The following is a 24,848-nucleotide window of genomic DNA, read 5'->3' on the forward strand; positions in this document are numbered from 1 at the left end:
AGTGGATTGTATACCATGGATGATTGTATGGTGTGTGAATGTATTTCAATAAAACTGAATTTAATTAAAAAAAAAAAATAAAGACTACTATTGAAATAAAAAAAGAAAAAAAATCTTCATGCACCTCTGGTATTCTATCAATGGTGCCTTCTGACTGACTCCAGTCAGGTCCAGTTGCTCTCTCTGCCAGGGGGCACAACTACCGTCCTGGGGATTGCCTTTGTCTTTCTTTGTGTCTAATGTTTCCTATATCCCTGTTTTCCTCTTCCTTGGTTTACTCTCTTCTTCTAACAGAGCACATCTAATAAATTCCGGAGAAAGAAAGTATGGAGGTAAATATTTTTAAACTTGACCTGTTTGAAAATTTTTTATTCTACCCTCCCTTCTGATTAATGGTTTGGCTGGGAACAGAATTCTAGTTTCGAAATAATTTTCCTCAGAACGTTTATTGCTCCATTCTCTCTTGGCTTCCAGTGTTACTATTGAGAACTCTGAGGCCATTATGAGTCCTAATCCTTTAATCTGGAAACTCATGCCCTTTATTTCTCGGAAATTTTCTTGAATTACGTAGTGGATGATTTCCTTCCCCTCCATTTTCTTTCTCTTGACTTTTTGCAATTCCTGTTACTCAGATGCTATTTGACTGGTTGTCTAATCTTCTTAACTTCCATACCTTTACCTTTTTGGTCTACGATCTGGGAGATTTCCTCATCTTTATCTTCTTCTATTGAGTTTTTCAATTTTTGCTAATAAGTTTTTATTTTCAAAAAGTTATCACTTCTGTGAAAAATTTTTTTTTTTTTTTTTGTATGGCATCCAAATCTTTTTTAATGACTGCATTATCTTACTTTAGTTCTGGGAACACATTACTAATAGTTAAAAATTTTTCCTCTTCTTAATACTCAATTTCCATCAAGATCCTTTTCCCCCCAGTTTGATTTCTATTTTTCAGGTTAAAGGATTTCTTTAGATGGCTGGTAGTCCTTGGTTGTCTGCTTGTGTGGATCAGAATCTCTTAACATGTGGGTGGGGCTTGTCTACTCTGATCCTCTCTGTAGGTTTGGCTTGGCTGAGCTGTTTGGTGAGAAATCCTGGTACAAGTGTTTGGTCTTTCTTCTCAGACTGGTCAGTGTCCACAGAGAAGACTCTTCCAATCTCATAACTGAAGGGTTAAGTGCTGGCTGCCAGTATCTTAGGAACTGAGTGAAGGAAGAGGGTTAGGGAAGGGTAGGGCAGAGGTGATGGTCAGTCTGAACTTTCAGTCTACATTTTTTCATATAATCCCTGTTTTTAGTATGGTATCACTGTCCTTAGTGTGACCTGGTGTTGCCCAGCCAGAGACTCTTTGTTTAATGCTCTCCAGAAAATAAAATTCTATACTTGGGCCCAGGTATTAGGAGAGAGCAAATACCCAGAGTTTCACCCAGGCCTTCTTATTTTAGCCCCTTCCTCTTTATTCCCACTTCCAGAGATTCCTGCACACCATCTCCTGAGGCTTTTGAGAATTCTTCAGGGTAAATTTGGTTGTTTCTCAGCTTCTCCTACTGTTAGCTTAGGATTCATCTTTTTTCAGGCCCTTTAAGTTATCCAACTGCTGTCCAGTTTCCAAAGTGTGTTGCTTTGTCTACCTTTCCTTTTCTCCCTGCTCTTGTGGATTTAAACCTTAAATAAGAAAATCCCCTTTCTATGACTTTAATGGGGTTTCAAGAAGAAACAAAGTTGAATGCATATACTGAGTTCTCATTCACTCTTCAGCTCACTCCTGTGTGGTTTTCTTCTCCCACAATTCCACTGATACTGCTCTAGCTAAGGTCCCTAGTGACCCCTGGCTTGTAAAACTGTACCGTTTTTTGTTTTGTTTTGTTTTTGTTTTTTTTTCAGTTTTCATCGTACAGGAAAACATTTGACGGAGCTGACTACTCACTCCCTTCTTGAAATGCTATCTAATCTTGCCTTCTTTAAAACCATTTAAAAAAAACTTTATTGAGACATAATTCACATACCATAAAAGTCACCTTTTAGTGTACAAGACAATGATTTTTAGTATATTCTCAAGGTTGTGCAGCTATTACCACTATCTTAATTCCAGAATATTTTCATCACTTCCAAAAGAAATCCCTTACCCATTAATCACTCCCCATTCTCCCCACCCCTTAGCCCCTGGCAGCCACTAATCTACTTTCTGCTTCTGTGGATTTGCCTATTTTAGACATTTTATATAAATGGAATCATACAATATGTAGCCTTTTGTGACTGGCTCCTTTCACTTAGCATAATGTAAAACTACATTTCTGTTCATTGAAACCATTTCCCGTACCTGTCCCCTCCCTGACCCAATGTTCCAGGGTTCTGTTAGATTCTCCACCCTTTTCCTCTGCTCTCCTTCTAGGTGATCTCATCTACTCCCAAGCATTAAACACCACATTTGCCATTGACTCCCAGTCACTTGCCTACTTGCCATCTTTACTTGGATGACTAACAGGCATCCCAAACTGATTGTGTCCAAAACAGAATTCAATTTTCTTCCCACACAAAAACCTAACTCTCCTATAGTCATCCTCATTTCAGAAAATACTACCATCTTGCATCTTGTTCAAGTCAAAAACTTAATAAAACGTGTAAGTATGCATTTATGTGTATGATGACTCATTTTAGTTCTGTATCCCTCACTAGTCTAGGTCCACAAAGGCAGAGAGGGTGCTTATTTGGTTCACTATTGTATATCCAGTGCTTAGCACAACATACAATAAATAAGCAATAGAATAAATATTTGCTGAATAAACGAACGAATGAATACAAAAATAAAAAGACATAATTCTTGCCCTCAAGTTGTCTACAATTTTATTAGGCAAACCAGATGTCCATGTGTACTGTAAAGAACAAAATTAAGTGTCAACATAAGTACTAAGGATAATGTTTTGGGAGTTTAGAGGCACAGTGATTAGGAAAACTACATGGAGATATTGGGTATTGGTAAGTTTTGTATAGGTGAAGAGGAATAATATGAAGCAAAGGCCTGGATGTGATCCTTGAGTTGTTTGGGTGATAGTGAGGGTCTAGACCACTGCAACTTCAGAAACTATTTAAGAAACTAAGGCTATCAATTGTATAATTTTATAATGGGACTTTTGGGAGGTAGAAGTGCAGTGCTTTAGCAAATGGGGAGAACTCTGTAGCAGTTACACTAACAGATACCCTATGGAATCAGGTGTTTTATATTCAGTATCTTATTTGGGCATCAGTATAAACAAAATTAAATATAAGTGTAAACTTTTAGCATAAAAATAATCATAAAAATTAATCTGATCTGGAAAATTAATTTTGTTTCCAGTTGAAGAGCTCACTCATTATGCTTCAGAGAACGTTTGATCTACTGAATAAGAACAAGACTGGCATGGATGTCAAAAGCCAGTGACCTTAAGGACTGAAACTATGGACACATGGAACGAAAAGAAAGCATCAGGAAGAAAAAAACAAAGGATGAAGGATTTTAATTGTCATAGGAATATTTCCATGTTTTTGCATTATTGGTACTTCTATTATGAACATTCTTTTCAATAACATTTATTTGATAATTAGTCCTCTATGACCTTAAGAATCCATCCTTTCACTTCTTATACATAACACTAAGCTGTGAATTTCTCTAGTGAACCCTGAAATATATTGTGGAATTGAATTTCTGTGATATAAAAAGAAAATGAGGCACTCTGAATTGAGCGCTACGGCCTCATTTCTACAACAGTGAGGTATGAGGTTTGATGCTTTAAGTTTATCTCTTAGCACAGAATCTGTACTTAGATCCATTCAAGAGGCTACTAAAGAGAATAAAAGAGACCTTTAAATCATTACTAATTTTAAAGGTTCGGTTTTTAGACATAACATTTCTAGATTTGTGTACTATAAATACTAAATGTCTTCATTTATTTAGTATGCAAATTCATACATGTAAATCTCACATTGATGATTATTATCTGAAAGATTCTTCAGCCATCTTGTACATTTTGTGAAACAAATTGTTGCTTTTTCTTAAGGGAGCTATGAGAGGTGAGATTGTCTTGTGTCTTTATACATCAAATGGCAAAAGAGACAATTTAGAAAAAAGGAAACGTGTATGATACCAGCACTCAAAATGAAAAACCATACTCTGAGTTTTAAAAACCAGAAGATTATGTTAAAATCTGGGCATTTAGTGACACATAATGAATACTTGAACTAAGCTTGGCTTCAGCTTAGCAGTCTTTCATGGTGAAGTGAGCCATATGGTCAAAAATAATTTGCGCATTACTTTTCAGTAGCCGAGTATGGCTTCATTCTTTATATGTGTGTGTGGCTTATTTCAGTTGATATTATAAGCCAGACACAAACTTAACTCTTTAATAAAAACTTTTGGGGACATACATGTCCCAATACAAGTGTACTGACTTTGAAGTTGTAAGGCAAACACAGGCTTAGATGCTTTCATAAAAAGTTTTTAGGCCTATATGTCTTAATACAAGTGGTTCATGAAAATTAGGATTTTGTGAACTGATTTTGATCCAGATTTATTTTTCAGGAATTAGGGAAAGTTCTGTAAGATTTTTATTGTTTTGTCCTCTTAAGATCTGTCTCTGGAACAAAAGAAAGACAGTGTACAATAACTGGTATATATTTTACTGTTTGAACAACTGTTGTCTTTAGTTACATGTTTCCTTTTTTCCATAGTCACCAAAGCTACATGGGATTGGTCAAGTCCTTTTTGAGATGCCTGTTAACAATGGAAGTATTGACTGGTAAATCCCAACTGCCCAGCTGGGGGTCACCAACCTGGGGGCTCTTTTGTAAGGATTTACTAAGTGTACGGTTATGAGAGAGTGACTGTGGATTTTAAACTTGAAACCTCTTCTCTATTAAGTTCACAAAAACTATCATTGATAAGCTGAATAGTTTTGCGTTGTTTCTTTAAAACGAGAGATTCTACTTGTACTTTATAACATACCTCAAAGAAATTGACCAAAGTTGCTTTATAAAATATGTATGCTTGCAGAATTCAATTAGCAAAACTTGAGCCTGTTATGTAAGTTAAGTTTTAATAAAACATAAAAAAATCTGAGTTTTAGTTTTTCTTCTAAAACAAAGACAAAAAAGTAGTAAGCCTGTTTTAGTGAAAACGTGTATATGGGCCTACACTCATTTTAGGGCAATTTCAGTTGACATATGCAGACTGCTGGAACTAAAATACTAGATGGTCCCCCTGGTCTAATATCCGGACTCTTCGTTAGAATGCATGAAAATGAACAAATTAGATACATTAACAGATTAAAGAGCAGCGATGGGCCTTTAAGGGACGGTTAGCAAATTTGGGGGCGGTACCTCGGCAACATTTTGCAATTGAGATCTCCCCCAACGCCTGCTACCGGCTTCTGAAAGCAGGCTTGCTGACCCACAGGTCTCACGGAGTTCGGAAATCCTCCCCGTCCCGGGTTTCCCGTATTTCCGTCTCAGCACCTCCTGCTGCCCAAGGGTTTCAGGGGTTGCCCCGCCCACGCGCCACCCGCAGGCTCCGGCCAGGGCCGGGCGAGAAGTCTGGTGGCCGCCTCGCCCCCATCTGGGGCGGGGGGTGCCGAAGGTGAAGGGCCGGGCTTGCGTCCCTCCATCCCGTCCCCCTCCCGGGGACCCGTCTGGCGAGCGACAGGGCCGCAGGCAAGGGAGGAAGGGCCTCGCCGGCGGGCTCGGCGGATCCCCGGGCGTGGCCGCGGGCGGTGCACGTGCGGGCCGGGAGGGATCCCCTGCGCCGGAGGCGAGCCACCCGGAAGCTCCCGCGGACCTCCCGGCCCGCCCCCGCCGGCAGGGTGGCGGCCGGGACCGCGCGGGTGTGGGACGCGCCGCCCGGCCGGCGTCGGGCTGGGGTCACAGGTGGACGGCGGTGGGGAGGGTGCGGCCAAGTGGAGCCGGGATCCCCGAGACTCCAGTCGTCAAGCCCGGAGCCCCGCAGAGCTGAGATCGGGAAAGGCGTTCGCGCCGCTACAGCAGCCGATCCTCCTTTCCTCCACCTGGGCCTCTTGGGCGGCGGCCGTACCTCAGACCCGGAGGGCAGGTAACTTCCCTTCTAAGGTCATTCTCCAGATCGGGCTGTGCTCGCGGCCGCCCACGTCTTCACGATTGGCTGCGGCGGCGAGGTCTGCCCCGCGCGGGGTCCGCGGAGAGGGGCTGGACGGCGACCCGAAGCACTGCCGCGGGCGCCTGGTGGCCTCCCGGGAGCCGGGTCGCGCTTCCCGACGCGTCCGCTGGCAAAAGTGGGCACACGCTTCGCCTCTCCCTGCGATCTTGAGGATGGGTTTCCACCTGTGCCCAAGCTTCGGGCGGGGGCCGGCCGGCACCCCGAGTACCCGCAGGTGAGCGCAGCCACCCGCGCCCGGGCTGTCCCGGGCCGCGTGGTCAGCTGTCGCCATGGGAACGCTGGAGCCCAGGCGGCGCCTGCCGTGCATGGGAAGGGGCGATCAAGGCCTGGAGTCCCCTGCTTGGCCAAGCGGAGCCACAAAGGCTGATGAAAACGGGACCCCTTTCTTCATATTTGTTGCGGCGTTGGTGGTTAATCAGTGAGAGGCGTGGATGTGTTTACAAAATGTGAGTTGTGTTCTTAACAGTTTAACCTACTGAAAGCTTCTTCTGACAGGCGCGAATCATGACACCAAAGGGCACTATGAAGCCTGTGAAGAAAAAGAAAACGGAAGAGCCTGAATTGGAGCCCCTGTGCTGCTGCGAGTACATAGATCGAAATGGGGAAAAGAACCACGTGGCTGCTTGTTTGTGTGATTGCCAAGATCTCGATGAAGGGTGTGACAGGTAAGTGCAAAGTGTTTCTCGGTGCCAACCCCACTGGCCCTTCTGAGAACTCCTGTATACTTTCGGCTTAGCCATCCAAACGCTAGAATTTGCTCTTGATTCTCTTTCCAAGGATCTAAAATTGAGAGTTCTCTTCTGTGTCATGTGTGAGGAGTTTATAAAGATGAATTACTCAGTAGTGTACAACTGTTTGTCCGACGACCTAGCTCAGTTTACTAGGACATTATTTTTTGTTAAAAAGGAGATCGGGGAGAGAGCAGGCAGTTAAAAGGGTAGCTGGCAAGTTAAATATATTAAAAAAATAAAATACAAGCCAGAAGAATCCATAAGTTTAAAGTTTAAAATGAACACATTAGTTCCAGAAGGTTCCTACGGTGGCAGTGGCCTCAGCATTTAGAGATTGACTATTGGATACTGGGTTGTACCTGGCCACAGAGGGTCTTGAGAGATCATTTTCCAGCTGGAAGGCATGTGGCTGTCCTGGATGGACTGCTTTCAGTGTGAGCAGCAACACTGTCTGGCTTGATGATATTGCATTTGGCTTTCATTTCACCACTATCCCAGGTAATGGAAATTTCTATGAGAAGATGATTTTTACTATCACTGAAAAAAATTCTGTACCCAACAGTGATAACTCGTTTTTTATCCAATTTCTCAATAATTACATATTCTTAAATTATCATCATACAGAAAGCATAAGGCAAGAGGAATAGGGTGTTGGCAACTTGCTTTCCTCATTAATAATTACTTCTGGTTAAAAAAGTCATTGTAACTGCAAATTGCTGACTTAGAGCTTGGTGCATTAATCTAGTCATTAAAAGCATTCCTTAGGGACCGTTGCAGTCTGGTGCCAACATTGATTCCTAAAGACCCCGTACACCCTTTGTAATTCCTCCTAGTCTTTATTACAGATGTCTTTAAATACAGGTTCTTTAGAATCTGTAGTCTGAAATCCATACTTCAAAAATGGAGTACTTGGTACTAACGAACGGAAAAATGATGCTGTTTCTATAATCTCCCATCGCTCAAGACCGCAGCTCTTCCATTAACCTTGCTAAAATGCTTCCTCCTTCCCAGCTCTTGAGATCAGGTCTGTCCCCTGAGTTCTTTGCTCTGCTCTCTCCTTCCCTCTCCTCTGGAGATTGGCTCTCAGTGTTTCCACATCCCTGCTGCTCTGTTTGGTCCCCATATTGTTATCTCCTTCTCACTTCTCAAGTTCTAGCCCTACTTTTTAAAGTTGCTTTTCTAAAATCAAATTTTCCTTAAAATCTTGCCTTTCCTTACTAGTTTAAGTGTGCAAAAAACTCAGCAAATACCGTTTTGCCCTCCAGGCCCTGATGATTTTGATCTCTAGTCTTCCTTATGCAGAACCCTGCCCCTGCCAGACTGGTTTATTCCCTGGGCCCTGGACAGGATTTGTACTGTACACATTTCTCTCCACTGGATGGCTCCTTCCCTTCTCCATCCCTACAAAATGCTAGCCAGCCTTCAAAGTCAAGCACAGATGTCAGCCTTCTCCATGGACACCTCTCTGATGGCTTCATTCAGAAGTGTTCACTCTTAGTACTCCTGATGATTTCTGACCATAATAATTCATTGGGTGATTATTGCTGCTTTGCAGTTATCTAATGTTTCTTGAATTCCTGTGCCATCTCGTCTTCACAACTAGATTGTGCAATTTTTTTGATACTTTTATGACTATATGCCCACCAGGTCTAAATGGTACTTAATGGAATATATGTGCATTTATGTGTATGTATTTAGTGGAGAAATAATCTTGGCTGTTAAATTGCTAAACATTATCTTCTCGTTCATTCATTCATTTAAAAAAAAAAAAAATAGGTGAATCCGAAAAGCTTGTGTTTACTGTTAAGGAAGTAGAATTCTTGGTCTTTGGCCTTTTATTAATTTATCCTGCTGTTTGGCATACAGTGTTCAGGGTTTTTATTTCAACAAACCCACAGGAAGTGCCTTCTCTTTGTGCTCTTTCTGAATAGATGGATTACATGTAAATCTTTACAGCCAGAAACTTGTGAAAGAATCATGGATACAATTTCTGATCGCCTCCGAATTCCTTGGCTTCGGGGAGCCAAAAAAGTTAACATTAGCATCGTTCCCCCACTCATCTTACTGCCTGTCTTCCTCCGCGTGGCTTCCTGGCACTTCCTCCTGGGGGTGGTGGTTTTGATTTCCCTTCCTGTGCTGGCCCTGTGGTACTACTACCTCACTCACAGAAGGAAAGAACAGACTCTGTTTTTCCTGAGCCTCGGACTGTTCTCACTGGGCTACATGTACTACGTGTTCCTTCAGGAAGTGGTCCCCAGAGGACGTGTGGGGCCCGTCCAGCTGGCTGTTCTCACCTGCGGCTTAGTTCTGATACTCTTAGCCTTATACAGAGCCAAGACAAATCCGGGCTACCTCAGAAATCCAGCAAGCAACGACAGCTCTGTAAGCAACAGCCAAGTTGAATACCTGAATGCAAAAGGACAGGAGAAGACCAAAGGGTTCCCTGGAGCAGATGTGTCAGGCAGTCTCAACAATCGAGCCATGAAGGATGAACTGAAGGGCTCTTCCAAGATGGTGGCCGAGAGCCCCACCAGGGTGAAGGAGGACTGGTGTGCCAAGTGCCAGCTGGTGCGACCAGCCCGTGCGTGGCATTGCCGGATATGTGGCATCTGTGTGAGGAGAATGGATCATCATTGTGTCTGGTATGTTGGAAAAATTCGGAGGCTTGGAAAATTACATTCACGTAAACCTCTCTGAGCCGTGTGATCTTTGTGCCAGCCTAAAATTTCTCTCCTTCCTGGCTTTACACCTTGTAGATATTTGTGGGCTGTTATGATGTTCCCACTTAGTCATCAGGTTTTCGAGTTTCACAAATTTAGTTCCTTCAGTCGTTTCCTGAAGGAAAATAGCAAATAGCTCAAAAGTCTCTCTGGTCTTTTTTTTTTTTAGAATTTACCAGATCAGTATAGGCCTATTGCCCTCTGCTATTCCTTTTGAACACAGAGATTAAGGAAGCCATTTCCTATTTTAGGTGACTTTGTCTTCTCAAAATACATCTTTAATCATTTTTAATGTCACCAGTAATTTCCACTGAACTTTATTGAGTTGAGGCCCTACTAAATAGCTCCTTATTTGGCAATTTGCAGAAAGATGGACTCTTTTCTGCCTCCTGGCTAGGCAGTGACAAAGGAAGACACATATGGTCCTTAAACCAAAAGTACAACTTTTAAAGATAATGTTGCAGTTTTACTGGATAAATCTAACGAAAGGGGGTAATTATTTTGAATGTGAATGTTACAAGCATCAGATTTGCAACTTTACCGCTTTTTAGGTAGTTGTTGTAAATGAATTGCACTTTTTGTGTCTAGGATCTGGTTATGCACACTTTCCGCTCAGAACAGGTGTAAGAGAAGGTGAGGGTGCAGGAAGGCACCTCAACTGCAGGGACGGCTCTTGTCTGGGGCTTTTTCTTTAGGAGTAAACAGGTTCATTTTTAGATATTCCACTTAGGTGTCTTTGTCATTTATTCCCATGTGTATGTGGTGACCCATTTACAAATGCTGGTTTGCAGAAGGCCTGACAGCCTTGCCTGAAAGCCACCTCTGCCCACTCAAGCATCCTGGTGTGTAAGGGGCTGTCTGTCCTGCCCTGCAAATGGCCATAGCCTGTAACTGCTTTTACCTGACAACAATCTGCATATTGAATTGTTCTCTTCCCTGCACCACATTTCTAGCCTCTTGGGATATTTTTATTAATATGTACTTTAGTATTTATTTCCCATAGTGTGTAATACTTCCGATTTAGCATTTATAAGTCTTTGTAATTGGGTTATTTATCCCCTTTTCCTTATCGTGGTAATTACGATGTAAAATCTCCTCCCAGTTGGGTAATAGATTTCACTTATTAATATTTAGACAAGTTTGTTAGCCAGGTTCTGCTTTTTACTTAACAAACAATATGATTAGTCCTTAAACTAATGATATGATTCCACTTTGCGAAGAGCTGAGATTCTAAGACTATCTATTATGCAAAGAGCAGAGAATGTATGACTACCTCCCTTAATAAATGGACAAGGTTTTAATTCTCTAAAGTTAAAAAAAAAGAGAAGTTACTTTTTAATAACTGAAATCCACAGTACCACTATTAAAAGCTTTCTTGTTTATTATCTGAGTTATATAGAGAACTTTTATAAACATGTTTGCTTTCCCCCCTCCTCTATGCTGTTTTGAGGATAAATAGCTGTGTTGGAGAATCAAATCATCAAGCATTTATACTTGCCCTTTCGATCTTCTTGCTCACCTCGGTGTACGGGATAACGCTGACCTTGGACACCATTTGTAGAGACAGAAGTGTCTTCACAGCTCTCTTCTATTGTCCTGGAGTTTATGCAAATCACAGGTGAGATGTGGACATCACAGTAGAGAGGCCCATGGAAGAAGGAATGGATATTGCCATTAATAGGGACTATTATTTGCTGCTAGGTGAGGAGTTTTCAGTCCAAAACATACCCTTTGGGAATGCTAGGTGTCCTCTGAAATCGCTGACAAAATTGTGCAATGGATATGTACATTTCTCTGGGGTGATGATGAAAGGATCCCTGACCCTTAAAAGTGAGGGACCAGTACTCTGGAAGTGGGACCAGTCCTGACCAGGGACTTGCAAAGTCACATGGCCATTCGCATGTCCAAGAGAGCAACAGTGAAACTAAAACAGTAAACAAACTAGTGGTCTATTTTGTCATAAAAATATCAGGAAAATCCTCCCACTTTATTGCTGCCTTTTGAGGCTTTTAGCCTCTTTATTGACTGCTTCTGACCCTTTTGAGAAGTGCTCACACTCTCTATAACCTTTCTTTCCTTTCTAACCTCTATTGGTTTTTCCTGCTCTACTTTTTTTTAATAGGTACTCATGATTACTGTGGTATCTAGGTCAAAATTTCCTTAGGCATTTTTAAGTTGGGGCACATTTATGTATTGTAAAGATGTCCACAGTATGGCAAAAGCTGGGATTTTTCAGCTTTGGCCCCAGCTAACCCCTGCTCTGAACCCCACAGTTTCCCCCTGCCTGGGTTCTTTGTTCCTTGGCCTCCGCCATTTTCCTGTGACTGGGGACTCTGGTCTCTGTGGTTCCCAATCCAAGCTGGGGCAGCTCTGCCACTGACCTGCCTTCCTTTTCTTACTTTTCACTCTTCATTTTCAGAACAGTCCCTGCTCTGTCAACATAGTACCCCATCCAGGTATTTGTTTTTATTTTAATCTGTGGACACATCTCCCCAATGGCATTATTAGAATAGATTTGATTCTCAGGGTGTTTCTTTTCTGTCCATATTGAGAGTTTTATTAGGTCGTGAAATTCTTCAGTAACACCATGGGTGATAATTGTCCTCAAGCAGAGCAAGTCTATATGTTACTATGCATGTATTTTGAAGACTTGCTGTGGACAATTTAAACAAAATAAGGAGCACAACCCTGTCACTGGCTCTCACCCCACTCTGCATATTCCATTTGCATCACCTTGTTGAGCCTTCATTTTCCTCATCTTTATGCTGAGGTCCTGGATTTAATCATCTCTGAGGTCCTTTTCAGCTTTAAAAATGAAGATTCTGAATGCATTTATTTCCAGCTAACTCCTCATGTGCAAATGTTTGCATGAAAATAATAAATGGCAGACACTAATTGGCAGTCCCTCCTTGCGGTCTCATTAACAAGCTGGAAGGAGTTTTCTTGTCCTGGATTCTTTTTGGCTTTAGGAAGCTGACATTTGAAATGCTCTGGTGCTCCTGCATATAAGTAACTAAAGGGCTTCAATATGGGAGTTATCGTTTTGTGTTCAGCAGCATTAGACTGAAAAGAATGGAGATTTATAACTTTAGCACTGCTGCTAAGTTCCCACCTTCAGCTTCCTTGAGGAAGTTTGTAGCAATCTCATGTTGTCTTAGTTTTCTTATAAATTAGGTATAACTTCTGGATTATTCATTAATTTGACAGTTTATGAACTATTATGTCAGGCACTTGCTGGTTGGGGGGGCGTGTGGAAAATAAAAAAAAGGCATCAATAATTAGAACATAAAATAGAACATGCTAATTGTCATAAGTCAAGCAGGTTATGGGCTTTCTGAGGAAAGTGAAGTTTCTTCCAGTTGGAAAGATTGGGGCAGGCATCAAAGCCCTTAAATAGTAAGTGCTACAGATGTAAAATGTTAGAACGGTGCCAGTTTTCTGTGGCAAAAAAGAACAACAAAAATGCGGCAGCCCTGATCAGCCCTTTCTCCCCTCCCAGCTTGGCTCTGTCCTTCACCTGCGTGTGGTACTCCGTGATCATTACGACGGGCATGGCCTACATCTTCCTGATCCAGCTGATAAACATCAGCTACAATGTGACGGAGCGGGAAGTCCAGCAGGCCCTTCGCCAGAAGACAGGGCGCCGGCTTCTCTGTGGGCTCATCGTGGACACAGGCCAGTACAATAGGGGCTTCCTGCGGAACTGGCACCAGTTCTCCACCCTGGGCGCCCATGCATTCCACCACCCCGCTGAGGACATTGTCTGAAGTGCCTTCTGTATGGCTCTCTGAGGGGCGGCTCTCCCTCTGCTTCCTTCCATTTTACACTTCAGTGTCCATGCAGGATGTTCATTTTGATCCCAGTTTCTTAAAGGCACTGTATGGCCATGCTCAGGTTTAGAGACTGGACTGGTGAGAAGTTAGTTTCTCTGACTTCATGACTTAAGTGTAAAAGAAGAGCCATTTCTTTCCAGTCACCTTATTAATTAACTCAATCCCGAAGAGCTGAAAGGATGTGGATTGCTAATGCCACAAACTGATAGAAGCAATTTCCATTCACTAATATGGGAGGAAAGAGTTTTAGATTAGGATAGTTTCTAATCTCTCTTTCAATCTTAATAGCCATGTGACCCTTAGTTTAGTCACTTCCCCAAGTCTCAGGTTCATCTGTAAAGTGGGGTCCCAGTGCCTACCCTGGCTACCTCACAGAGCAGTCGTGAGGATCATGTGAGGGGTGAGGTACGTGAAAAACATGAAAAAAAAATAACCATATTGATGTGCAAAGTAGTAGTATTAGGGAAATGCTAAGACTGAAGAAAAATGTTCATAGGTCAGAATATTGAAGCCGATATTATTAGGGTAATCGCTTTTCAGCATTTCAGAGTGAGAAAAAGATCCCCATAAGCCATGTCTTACAGTTATGGGAATTTCTCTCTCTGAAGTAGTAGACATTTCCTACTCAAAAAGGAGAGAAGAGCACCAGGTGGATTTATGCTACAAGTCGTCAGATCTTGAAAGGACGATTGGTAACAGTTATAATGCTAATTATTGTCAGTATAATGTATGGTGATTCTGAGTTTAGGTGATGAGTTCTTATGTATTTATCTTTCTCATGTATTTATTGTTTTGATTTACTGTAATTAACTCCAGTTCGCATTAATGTTTCTTTCCCTCTTCCCATGTTTCACCGGGTAAGGTGCTAGCAGTCTTGTGACGAAGGCTAGAAGAGGAGAACAGGCACTCACTCCTAAGGGGAACACTTCACTGTCTTTCCTGGGTAGGGTGGCTGATTAATAACAAAAGCTTGATTTTTTCTTGTTCAAGTAAGTATTTCAAATGCTGTCAGTTATAGCATGAAATTGCAAATATCAGTCTTCTGGCATTCACATAATTCTGGCATGAACTTTCTTTGAGGATTTGATTGACACATTCCCACTTAACTTGCACATTACATCTCATTCACCCTTCCCTTTCAGTTCTTCTAAATAAAAGTATCTTACTAGGTGACAAGGAAATGCATTATATGTAGTTTCCACCAGTTTATGGATTACTGTTCTTCTGTAGCTCTTTCCCAAATCACAAAGGTGTTTCTTTAATCATGTCTTAAAATTGCAAATGTATAAAAGATTAAATATTTATAATAGAATGGGTCATTCTGCCATACAGTTAAGATGAGGGAATTTGGGATGGGGAAATACCCTCTGGGATTTGTACATGCACTTTTTTTGCAACCCCAAAGATAATCCATGAGTCCTTAAATTTACCTTGTTTTATAGTTTAGTATTGGGAAAATACTGCCAGCTTTTTCTATCTTTCTGTTTATGTTTGTTTTAGCAAGAAATACAGAAATGTTGATAGAAAGTACTGCTACTTCCTGCAACCCTGCCCTCTGCAGCTAGCACCATCCCCTGTCTTGCTTGCCATTAATTAGGGCTGCCCTTTACTCAGGCTTGGGAGCTGTCTGTTGTTGCTTCCCCAGAGAAGAATTGTTTGATGAACGTTAGCCTCCCTGTCCCCTTGGGACAAGCCAAAAAGCAGCCTGGGGATGTTAGCAGAGGACATAGTTTCTACAGTGATGTCCTCTCCCTGGCCCAGAGTTGAATATTCATTTGGAATTAAAGTTGGATCTGATTAACTAATTCCTTTTCTGTATAGGTCTGAGAAGAGAGGTAGCTGTGATGTCAAGAAACCTATGGTTGTAGTGTCTCTTAAATGCCAGATATATAGCCAATTGACTCTAGCAGTTGATAATAAAAATGTATAGAAACCTTAATATGCTTAGTAATTTTAGCCTCCTGCCAAATCTTTATCAAGGATCAAAATGGGATGTGATGGAGAAGGCGGCCAAAGTCATTTGGGAGAATTAGGGATGATCACAGTCTTAACAATACACCTCTCATGGGGTTACCTGGATGAGATAACTCAGTTTCCCACACGTGGATAGGGTCTCCTTATATATCAGTCTGGCTTATTGGAATTATGATGCTTATTTTAAGTTCCTTGAGAACTCAAGATTGGCAGTTTACAGAAGATAACCAAGAACTGACAAAAGATCAATTGTTTTGTGGAGTAAAATCCTACAGAATCGTCTGTACCAAAAGGAGCAGAAAACAAAGGGCTATCCAGGAGTAGTGCTTTTGTAACTTCTAGGACATCCTTGCTCTGTGCCGTTAAGACTTTGAGCCCTTTTATGATCTGGAACTACTTGAGGGATTTCATTATAGGCGTTGGCTCTCTCTGGAGAGCAGAAGAATTTATTGTGGATCCTTTTCAAGGACAAGGCCTTTATGAACTAGAAGCATATGAGTGGGAGGATTGTCCTGTGAACCTATAAACCAGCAGTCCCTTGGCCATGGGAGCAAGCCCCTGGAACGTGATTCCAGACAAGCAGGTCCCTTTATCTTGCCCCACATCCTTGGCCTCTGTTTAATCAATATATTGGATATAAAGCTCAGTAAATGACCATCTGTATTCTGGGGAAGAGAAATAGATCCACTTGAAAGATTCAAGGGGGAAATAGTTAAGGATCAGGATTGCACAAAAAAGAGAAGTCCTTCAATATTTAAAATGTTTCTTATGACACCCAAAGAGTACTTTATGGCTCAGTGTAGCCCACCCTGAAATGAACTGCCCATTGACAATGCTCCTTTGGTAGGTTACTCCAATGCTGCCAAAGTTAAGGCCTTAAACATGTTTAAGGGAAAATGTGTTGTGTGTTTCACTTCAGCCTCATATGTGTTTGTGTTTGGGATATTGTAAATTTTTGCCATCCAAATAGTGTTTTGTTTGGTAAATGAAATAATTGTTGTCTTCCATTGTACCATCTGCCTAGAAGAAAGATTACTATAAACTTTCTCTTATGCAATAGTCTTTGGTATTTCTAATATTTTTAGCAAGAGAAAATTTTCTATACTAGAATCTTCCACTGCCAGAAAACACAATGCCAATAAGGGTCTACATAATACTGACCATTTACTTAGACTTTATTTCCTTTGGGTACGGGACATTTGTTTTTTTATTATAAAGCTTAACTAGTGTAAGCAAAAATAAGACATCTAGAAGCACAGTTTTAACCAGGATGTTTAAAAATTAACATTTTGTGAGGTATAAGGGTCTCTTTAAACAGGGTACGTAAGTTTCTATGGACTTGTTTTATTTTAGCCATATCTCTGCAATTTGAAAGTGAGAATTTCCTCAAACAAGCAATGGATTATAGAGAACTTCACTTTAGGCATCTGTTTGCAATCTGATTTTCTCATTGGGAGCTTGACAAGTATGCCGTTTTATATTAAAAATTGTAAAGGGGATGGAAGGGGAGCATGAGAGCCATGCTTATCTTAATCCTGAATAAAATTCAGTATGTTCCTGTGGATGTTTGCTGTGATTAATGTAACCTTTTTGCAAAATCAGCTAAATGCAAGCCTGTTGCTAATGGACGATTATTTACACGTCATGGGGCACTAAGTGTTTCACTGTAGTGTCAGCAACAGGCCAAAGACTTGATTACTGGGGAGACAAATTTCTTAGGGCTTGTGACTAATTACTACATTAGCCTTCCCTGTGGCACCCTGCACCTCTAGAAAATCACACTTCAGAAGCAAGGCTTTAAAACCAGACCTAATCTAGTCTAGTTAATGATGCAACTAAAATTCTTATTTCTTCAGATGGAGCCACTGAAAAGGTGCCCATGGTATAAGCTTGCAGGCTCAAGTCATGATCCTATGTTGGATGGTTTGATGGTATGAGCTGTTAGGGCTTTTAAGCCTTTTCATTTGATTACATTTCTGAGTTTGATGTTAGACTAAAGGAAATCCAGGAATACTTCTTTATGATTAAATTAGTATTTAATACTTAATATTAACTGGCCCAGCAATATTAGAGGAATTTCTGAAGCTAACTCGGGAGGCTGTGTGCTAAACATTTTGCACTGTTTTTGTACTTGTATTCATATCCTCTTATCACCTCAGATCCAGACACAAGGCCTTTTAAATGGCGATTTAAAAAATTTCTGCTATTTATGTAAAATAATGTACTGTGACCAAGTTGTTTAAATGGAAAATAAAGTGCTTTCTTTAAAGGAAAAGAGTTGGTGTTTCTTGGTATGTGTCTACTGTACTTGGTATGAATTACCTTTTAGTCTCATTTTCTTTAGTGGCCACTAGTCTTAAAAAGTTTATGGGTTTTTAGATGACAACTGTGTAATCATAGTAAAGGAAAAGATGACTGGGGACAGGAACATGGTAGAAGAAATATAGTTCAATTCAGGGTGTTTGTCATTCTGTGTAAATCATCACACATCTTCTACGGGAAAAGGAGATAAGTCATTTTGCAGGTGGTGTAGCTACATATTCCTTTAGGAAGCAAGAGACAATAACAGGAATATTCACTTGAACCACCACACAAATCCACACTCAGGGCTGGAAGGACTTTCTCATTTTACTGTGTGCATTTATGGACTGCTTGAATTTGTTGTAATAGACATGTATTTTGTAATGGGAATTTTTTCCTAGTTTTTGTCCTAGTTGTCTAAGACAGTTCATAGAAGGGACCATTTTATCAGTCTTTTATAGTCTTAGCACTCCAAAGATTAAGACATTTTGAACTGAAGATAAATATTTTGATATCTAGATCAAACTGAGCTGAGGACTAGAAGACCATGTATTATGTAGACATTGCAATCAGGAGCATCAGCAGACATTTTAATGTGTTCCTAGATTGTCTTTGATTGAGTCATTAGTTTTTGGAATGTTGCTTCACACTTATCAAGGTGCGCTGAAGAGAAGTATCTCTGGTCTCCGTTTCTCTGAAATCAAGATAAGCTGCCACTTGTTACCAACCATACAGAGGACCTTTGCTACGCAGGGCTGGTCAGAGGGACAGGGTCTGTTAGGATGCCGAGCTCTGCTACTAAGGTTCTAGGAGACTGACAACCTCTGCCTCCTTTTCTAAATATTTATTACTTTTAAAACAACTAATTAAATTGAAAGACATGTTTCCTTCCCATGCTCAAGCAGGCAAACACTCATCCTTTATAAAGTTTATTCTACTAAAACGAGGATGCATTTGAGCAGTGGGGCTCTAGACTGTTCCTTTGGAAGGATCCCATTGTGATAAATGCTTTAGTGAGCTGCTGAGTAGCAATCCAGCAGACATCAAAGAAGGAAGTTTCTAAAATAATTCCTTTGATCCTAGAAATATCTGACAGGAAGCAAATCAGGTGAGTATGTATAGGGATGGATGTGAGTGGGTAGAGGTACACACAGTGCACCAACCATGATTCCCCGCTTCCTCTCTGCACTGGTTTGTGTCCGCCGGCATAGGAAAGGCTTGTCTCACATGTGGGCTGAGTAGCAAACAGCTGGTACAAACAGTAGTCACAGTGGGGCCAGCATCTGGAAGTCTGGAAGAATTTCAGCTACCTTCCTACGGAGTTGCTGTCTCCTTTCTTCTTTTAATCTTTCCTCTTTCATAAATTTTGCAAACTTCTTCCATGTCTTAAACGTGATCCAGTGAATCCTCCTTTAAGAATAAAGAGAAAAGTGAAACACTAAGGAAAAAGTTGACTTTCCATTTGAAGTACATTAAAACTATAAGTAATAAATCTTATATGAATAAGATATATAAAAGGTGTGAAAGTTACACTTGGAATTCAGACAGAGGTGCTATGAAGAAAATCCAGCAATGAAGGGATGAGAGTCATTGATAGGTTATTTTTATTGTTGAGTGCGTGGTCAGGGGAACCCTCTTGGGGGAGGTGACATTTCAACAGAGCACCTGGTGGTTTCCGGTGATGCAGGGCCCCAAGACACGCTCAGGTGATCTGCTCACAGCCTGCACATCTGCCCAGGCCAGCGAGGGCCCTGCCAGCCAAGTCCACAAGTCTCCAAAACAAAGATGCTGGAAAATCGTATGCAGCATGTGTCTGTTGCAGGCATCGGGGCTCTGGTGCTTAGATATATATTGTTTAAAAAGTCTGCTGGTAACAACAAAATAACAGTCTTGAATTTCAGTTGAGAAAAAAATACCCCAGTGTCATGTTCTGGAAACATGGCTATGCGGTGCCTCTACTGTCATAGGGAGGCACACATGGCCTTTTAGGATAGCTATAGCACCAGGGATTAAATGGAAGCAAGATAGTCTGTCCAAGGAGGGAGTTCAAGAGTAAACAGATCATTTCAGTGCAGCGGGGGAGGTACAGTGATGGAGGTGAGCACAGGTTATGGTCCGATCTGGTGGCGAGGAGCATCAAATGTTTATGGAAGAGACAATGTCTGAACGGAAGTTTTGTTAGGCAAAGATGGGGCTTTCCTAGAAGAGGGCACATCCTGAGTAAAGGCCTAGAGGCAAGAAGAGCATGGTGTGTATAAGGAATTGTAAGCAGTTATGTTGTTGAAAAGTTTGGAGTAGCTAAAATCCTATTTTCACTGCTAGAGGCGTACATGGGATTTGTTCTGGGTCTCTTGACCATCTAAGAAAGTGCTAGAATGCAACTCAGTCCTCATAAATTTTGTGGATGTTTCTGAGCTGGTGGAATAATTACTGTTTAGTTAGGAGCTGCTTCATCTGCTTTCCTTATTCATTTAGTCCGCCACGTACACCCCCTGCACTCAGCTCTGAGGTGCACTCCCCATGCTTGACCTCCCACCCTTCCCTACTGTTCACATCTCTCTCCTGGCTATACCCATGTGTTCTGACACCACATTTTAGCTCCTCCTCGTCTTCCCTAACTGAAATGCTCTGTTCCCTCGGGGAAGTCTTCCTGGATCATCCTTGCCTGCATTTATCTTTCCTTCCTCTGAACTCCTAAAACCCAAGGTCACTATCACTGGTTTGGCACTTACTTACAGCCAGTCTGTCTGTCTGTCTGTCTGTCTATCTAATCATTTTTCTACTAAATTAGGAGAGCAAGGACCATAATACATAATTACTTAAGTATTTTTTTATGCTTGGCAACTATGTTGATAAATTACATGTGGAGATACTGTGTAATAAATGTGATATAAGTCACCAAGGTAGGGGTTCTAAACCTAGGGTCCACAAACTCCTTCAAATCTTGTGTAAAACTATTTGTGATGTGCATACGTGCTTTTCTGGGAAACAGGGCTGGGGCCTTCACCACTACCTCAGAGATGTCATAGACCCCAAAGCCCACATTAGACGCATTCTTCTTAACTTTCATATATTTTTTCACCAACCAAGTTAATGCAGAACTGCTTCAGCTAGAAGAACTGGACAAGTATGCAGCTGAGCTCTGACTGTAGAACTGCAAAAATAACTACTCATAGAAGTCTACGACCTGGTGACTAGTTCCACCATGTATAAATTCCAGATTTGTAAAATTAACTAGAGGTGATATGGATAAATAAAATTAAACTTCATGATCTTATTAGGAATCGTCTTTCCCAAACTGACTGCAATTTAAAGATCAGGCCTAAGGCCAAAAGATGTCTCTCCTTCCTTCCCTTTTACCCAAGCTTTTCTATATGATATTCATTTAGATAAAACAGAATGAGAACTCTGTCAATTTTTAAATGTTAACGTTTCTTTTAAAAGGCCTGTAACTTCAAATATTAGTGTCACTCTTACAATAAGATGCACTCATTCATTTACCACATATTCACTGTGCACTTAAGAACGGGGCACTGTCAGATACAGAGACGATAGTGAGCAGGACATGGCACTTCCACTCTGTTGGGAGGGGACAGATGCTAAACATGAAAACAATAAATTATGTAATTTGAGAAAGTCTTAAGAACTGTAAAGGAGTTAGGGCATCTGAATGCTGCATCAGATGAGATGGAGATGGTGTGTATGAAAGCCCTGTCTGACAGCCCTGAGCCACATCAGATAGCTACCCCACATGAATCTTTCCACCTGTCCATGGTGGCTAAGAAACAAAGAAAACAAAGTCAGACCAAAAGAATAACTAATAATAATACATTAGGAGGCGGGGCAAGATGGCAGACTGGTGAGCTGTATGTTTTAGTTACTCCTCCAGGAAAGTAGGTAGAAAGCCAGGAACTGCGTGGACTGGACACCACAGAGCAATCTGACTTTGGGCATACTTCATACAACACTCATGAAAACGTGGAACTGCTGACATCAGCGAAATCTGTAAGTTTTTGCGGCCAGGGGACCCGTGCCCCTCCCTGCCAGTCTCAGTCCCGTGGGAGGAGGAGCTGTCAGATCCGGGAAGGAGAAGGGAGAACTGCAGTGGCAGCCCTTATCGGAAACTCATTCTGCTGATCCAAACTCCAACCACAGATAGACGGAGACCAGACACTGGAGAATCTGAGAGCAGCCAGCCCAGCAGGGAGGAGACAGGCATAGAAACAAAACAACACAAAAAACTCCAAAATAAAAGCGGAGGATTTTTGGAGTTCTGGTGAACATAGAAAGGGGAAGGGCAGAGCTCAGGCCCGAGCCCAGGCCCTGAGGCGCATATGCAAATCCCGAAGAAAAGCTGATCTCTCTGCCCTGTGGACCTTTCCTTAATGGCCCTGGTTGCTTTGTCTCTTAGCATTTCAATAACCCATTAGATCTCTGAGGAGGGCCATTTTTTTTTTTTTTTTAATCCTTTTTTCTTTTTCTAAAACAATTACTCTAAGAAGCCCAATACAGAAAGCTTCAAAGACTTGCAATTTGGGCAGGTCAAGTCAAGAGCAGAACTAGGAGAGCTCTGAGACAAAACACAATAATCCAGTGGCTGAGAAAATTCACTAAACACCACAACTTCCCAAGAAAAGGGGGGTGTCCGCTCACAGCCATCATCCTGGTGGACAGGAAACACTCCTGCCCATCACCAGCCCCATAGCCCAGAACTGCCCCAGACAACCCAGTGTGACAGAAGTGCTTCAAATAACAGGCACACACCACAAAACTGGGCGTGGACATTAGCCTTCCCTGCAACCTCAGCTGATTGTCCCAGAGTTGGGAAGGTAGAGCAGTGTGAATTAACAAAGCCCCATTCAGCCATCATTTCAGCAGACTGGGAGCCTCCCTACACAGCCCAGCAGCCCAGAACTGCCCTGGGGGGACGGCACTCACCTGTGACATAGCACAGTCATCCCTCAACAGAGGACCAGGGGTGCACGGACTGGAAGAGGGGCCCACTTGCAAGTCTCAGGAGCCATACGCCAATACCAAGGACTTGTGGGTCAGTGGCAGAGACAAACTGTGGCAGGACTGAACTGAAGGATTAGAATATTGCAGCAGCTTTAAAACTCTAGGATCACCAGGGAGATTTGATTGTTAGAGCCACCTCCCCCTCCCTGACTGCCCAGAAACACGCCCCATATACAGGGCAGGCAACACCAACTACACACGCAAGCTTGGTACACCAATTGGACCCCACAAGACTCACTCCCCCACTCACCAAAAAGGCTAAGCAGGGGAGAACTGGCTTGTGGAGAACAGGTGGCTCGTGGACACCACCTGCTGGTTAGTTAGAGAAAGTGTACTCCACGAAGCTGTAGATCTGATAAATTAGAGATAAGGACTTCAATTGGTCTACAAATCCTAAAAGAACCCTATCAAGTTCAGCAAATGCCACGAGGCCAAAAACAACAGAAAATTATAAAGCGTATGAAAAAACCAGATGATATGGATAACCCAAGCCCAAGCACCGAAATCAAAAGATCAGAAGCGACACAGCACCTAGAGCAGCTACTCAAAGAACTAAAGATGAACAATGAGACCATAGTACGGGAGACAAAGGAAATCAAGAAGACCCTAGAAGAGCATAAAGAAGACATTGCAAGACTAAATAAAAAAATGGATGATCTTATGGAAATTAAAGAAACTGTTGACCAAATTAAAAAGATTCTGGACACTCATAGTGCAAGACTAGAGGAAGTTGAACAACAAATCAGTGACCTGGAAGATGACAGAATGGAAAATGAAAGCATAAAAGAAAGAATGGGGAAAAAAATTGAAAAAATCGAAATGGACCTCAGGGATATGATAGATAATATGAAACGTCCAAATATAAGACTCATTGGTGTCCCAGAAGGGGAAGAAAAGGGTAAAGGTCTAGGAAGAGTATTCAAAGAAATTGTTGGGGAAAACTTATCAAATCTTCTAAACAACATAAATACACAAATCATAAATGCTCAGTGAACTCCAAATAGAATAAATCCAAATAAACCCACTCCGAGACATATACTGATCACACTGTCAAACACAGAAGAGAAGGAGCAAGTTCTGAAAGCAGCAAGAGAAAAACAATTCACCACATAAAAAGGAAACAGCATAAGACTAAGTAGTGACTACTCAGCAGCCACCATGGAGGCGAGAAGGCAGTGGCACGATGTATTTAAAATTCTGAGTGAGAAAAATTTCCAGCCAAGAATACTTTATCCAGCAAAGCTCTCCTTCAAATTTGAGGGAGAGCTTAAACTTTTCACAGACAAACAAATGCTGAGAGAATTTGCTAACAAGAGACCTGCCCTACTGGAGATACTAAAGGGAGTCCTACAGACAGAGAAACAAAGAAAGGACAGAGAGACTTGGAGAAAGGTTCAGTACTAAAGAGATTCGGTATTGGTACAATAAAGGATATTAATAGACAGAGGGGAAAAATATGACAAACATAAACCAAAGGATAAGATGGCTGATTCAAGAAATGCCTTCACGGTTATAACGTTGAATGTAAATGGATTAAACTCCCCAATTAAAAGATATAGATTCGCAGAATGGATCAAAAAAAATGAACCATCAATATGTTGCATACAAGAGACTCATCTTAGACATAGGGACACAAAGAAACTGAAAGTGAAAGGATGGAAAAAAATATTTCATGCAAGCTACAGCCAAAAGAAAGCAGGTGTAGCAATATTAATCTCAGATAAAATAGACTTCAAATGCAGGGATGTTTTGAGAGACAAAGACGGCCACTACATACTAATAAAAGGGGCAATTCAGCAAGAAGAAATAACAATTGTAAATGTCTATGCACCCAATCAAGGTGCCACAAAATACATGAGAGAAACACTGGCAAAACTAAAGGAAGCAATTGATGTTTCCACAATAATTGTGGGAGACTTCAACACATCACTCTCTCCTATAGATAGATCAACCAGACAGAAGACCAGTAAGGAAATTGAAAACCTAAACAATCTGATAAATGAATTAGATTTAACAGACATCTACAGGACATTACATCCCAAATCACCAGGATACACATACTTTTCTAGTGCTCACGGAACTTTCTCCAGAATAGATCATATGCTGAGACATAAAA

General features: G+C 41.5%; 3 protein-coding genes across 6 annotated transcripts in view; 2 read left to right on the forward strand and 1 right to left on the reverse strand.

Moving 5' to 3' along the window:
* The window catches only part of GRAMD1C (GRAM domain containing 1C), a 147,074-nt gene extending 141,992 nt beyond the window's left edge, over window positions 1-5,082 (forward strand). The window contains exon 18 of the mRNA XM_037835660.1: window positions 3,332-5,082. Coding sequence (XP_037691588.1) covers window positions 3,332-3,415 — 84 coding nt within the window. The 3' untranslated portion in view covers window positions 3,416-5,082. The remainder of the gene's footprint in view (window positions 1-3,331) is intronic.
* Window positions 5,083-5,377: 295 nt separating this feature from the next.
* Window positions 5,378-17,690, forward strand: ZDHHC23 (zinc finger DHHC-type palmitoyltransferase 23). 3 transcript variants are annotated; one of them, XM_037835665.1, is made up of 5 exons: window positions 5,378-6,073; window positions 6,653-6,822; window positions 8,820-9,530; window positions 11,059-11,226; window positions 13,108-17,690. In XM_037835665.1, exons 2-5 carry the CDS (start codon window positions 6,662-6,664, stop codon window positions 13,373-13,375), a joined length of 1,308 nt encoding a protein of 435 aa, XP_037691593.1. In that variant the 5' UTR covers window positions 5,378-6,073; window positions 6,653-6,661; the 3' UTR covers window positions 13,376-17,690. The 3 variants fall into 3 exon arrangements, with proteins under 3 accessions (XP_037691593.1, XP_037691608.1, XP_037691602.1); XM_037835680.1 differs by having other exon boundaries at window positions 11,068-11,226; XM_037835674.1 differs by lacking the exon at window positions 5,378-6,073 and adding an exon at window positions 6,135-6,371.
* Window positions 16,555-24,848, reverse strand: part of CCDC191 (coiled-coil domain containing 191) — a 107,438-nt gene continuing 99,144 nt past the window's right edge. For both annotated transcript variants that reach the window (XM_037835639.1, XM_037835650.1), the window contains one exon: window positions 16,555-19,126. In XM_037835639.1, the coding sequence (XP_037691567.1) occupies window positions 18,982-19,126 (145 nt within the window). In that variant the 3' untranslated portion in view covers window positions 16,555-18,981. The remainder of the gene's footprint in view (window positions 19,127-24,848) is intronic.

The sequence above is a fragment of the Choloepus didactylus genome, chromosome 1 (genome assembly GCF_015220235.1).
Source record: "Choloepus didactylus isolate mChoDid1 chromosome 1, mChoDid1.pri, whole genome shotgun sequence".
Classification (NCBI taxonomy): Eukaryota; Metazoa; Chordata; class Mammalia; order Pilosa; family Megalonychidae; genus Choloepus; species Choloepus didactylus.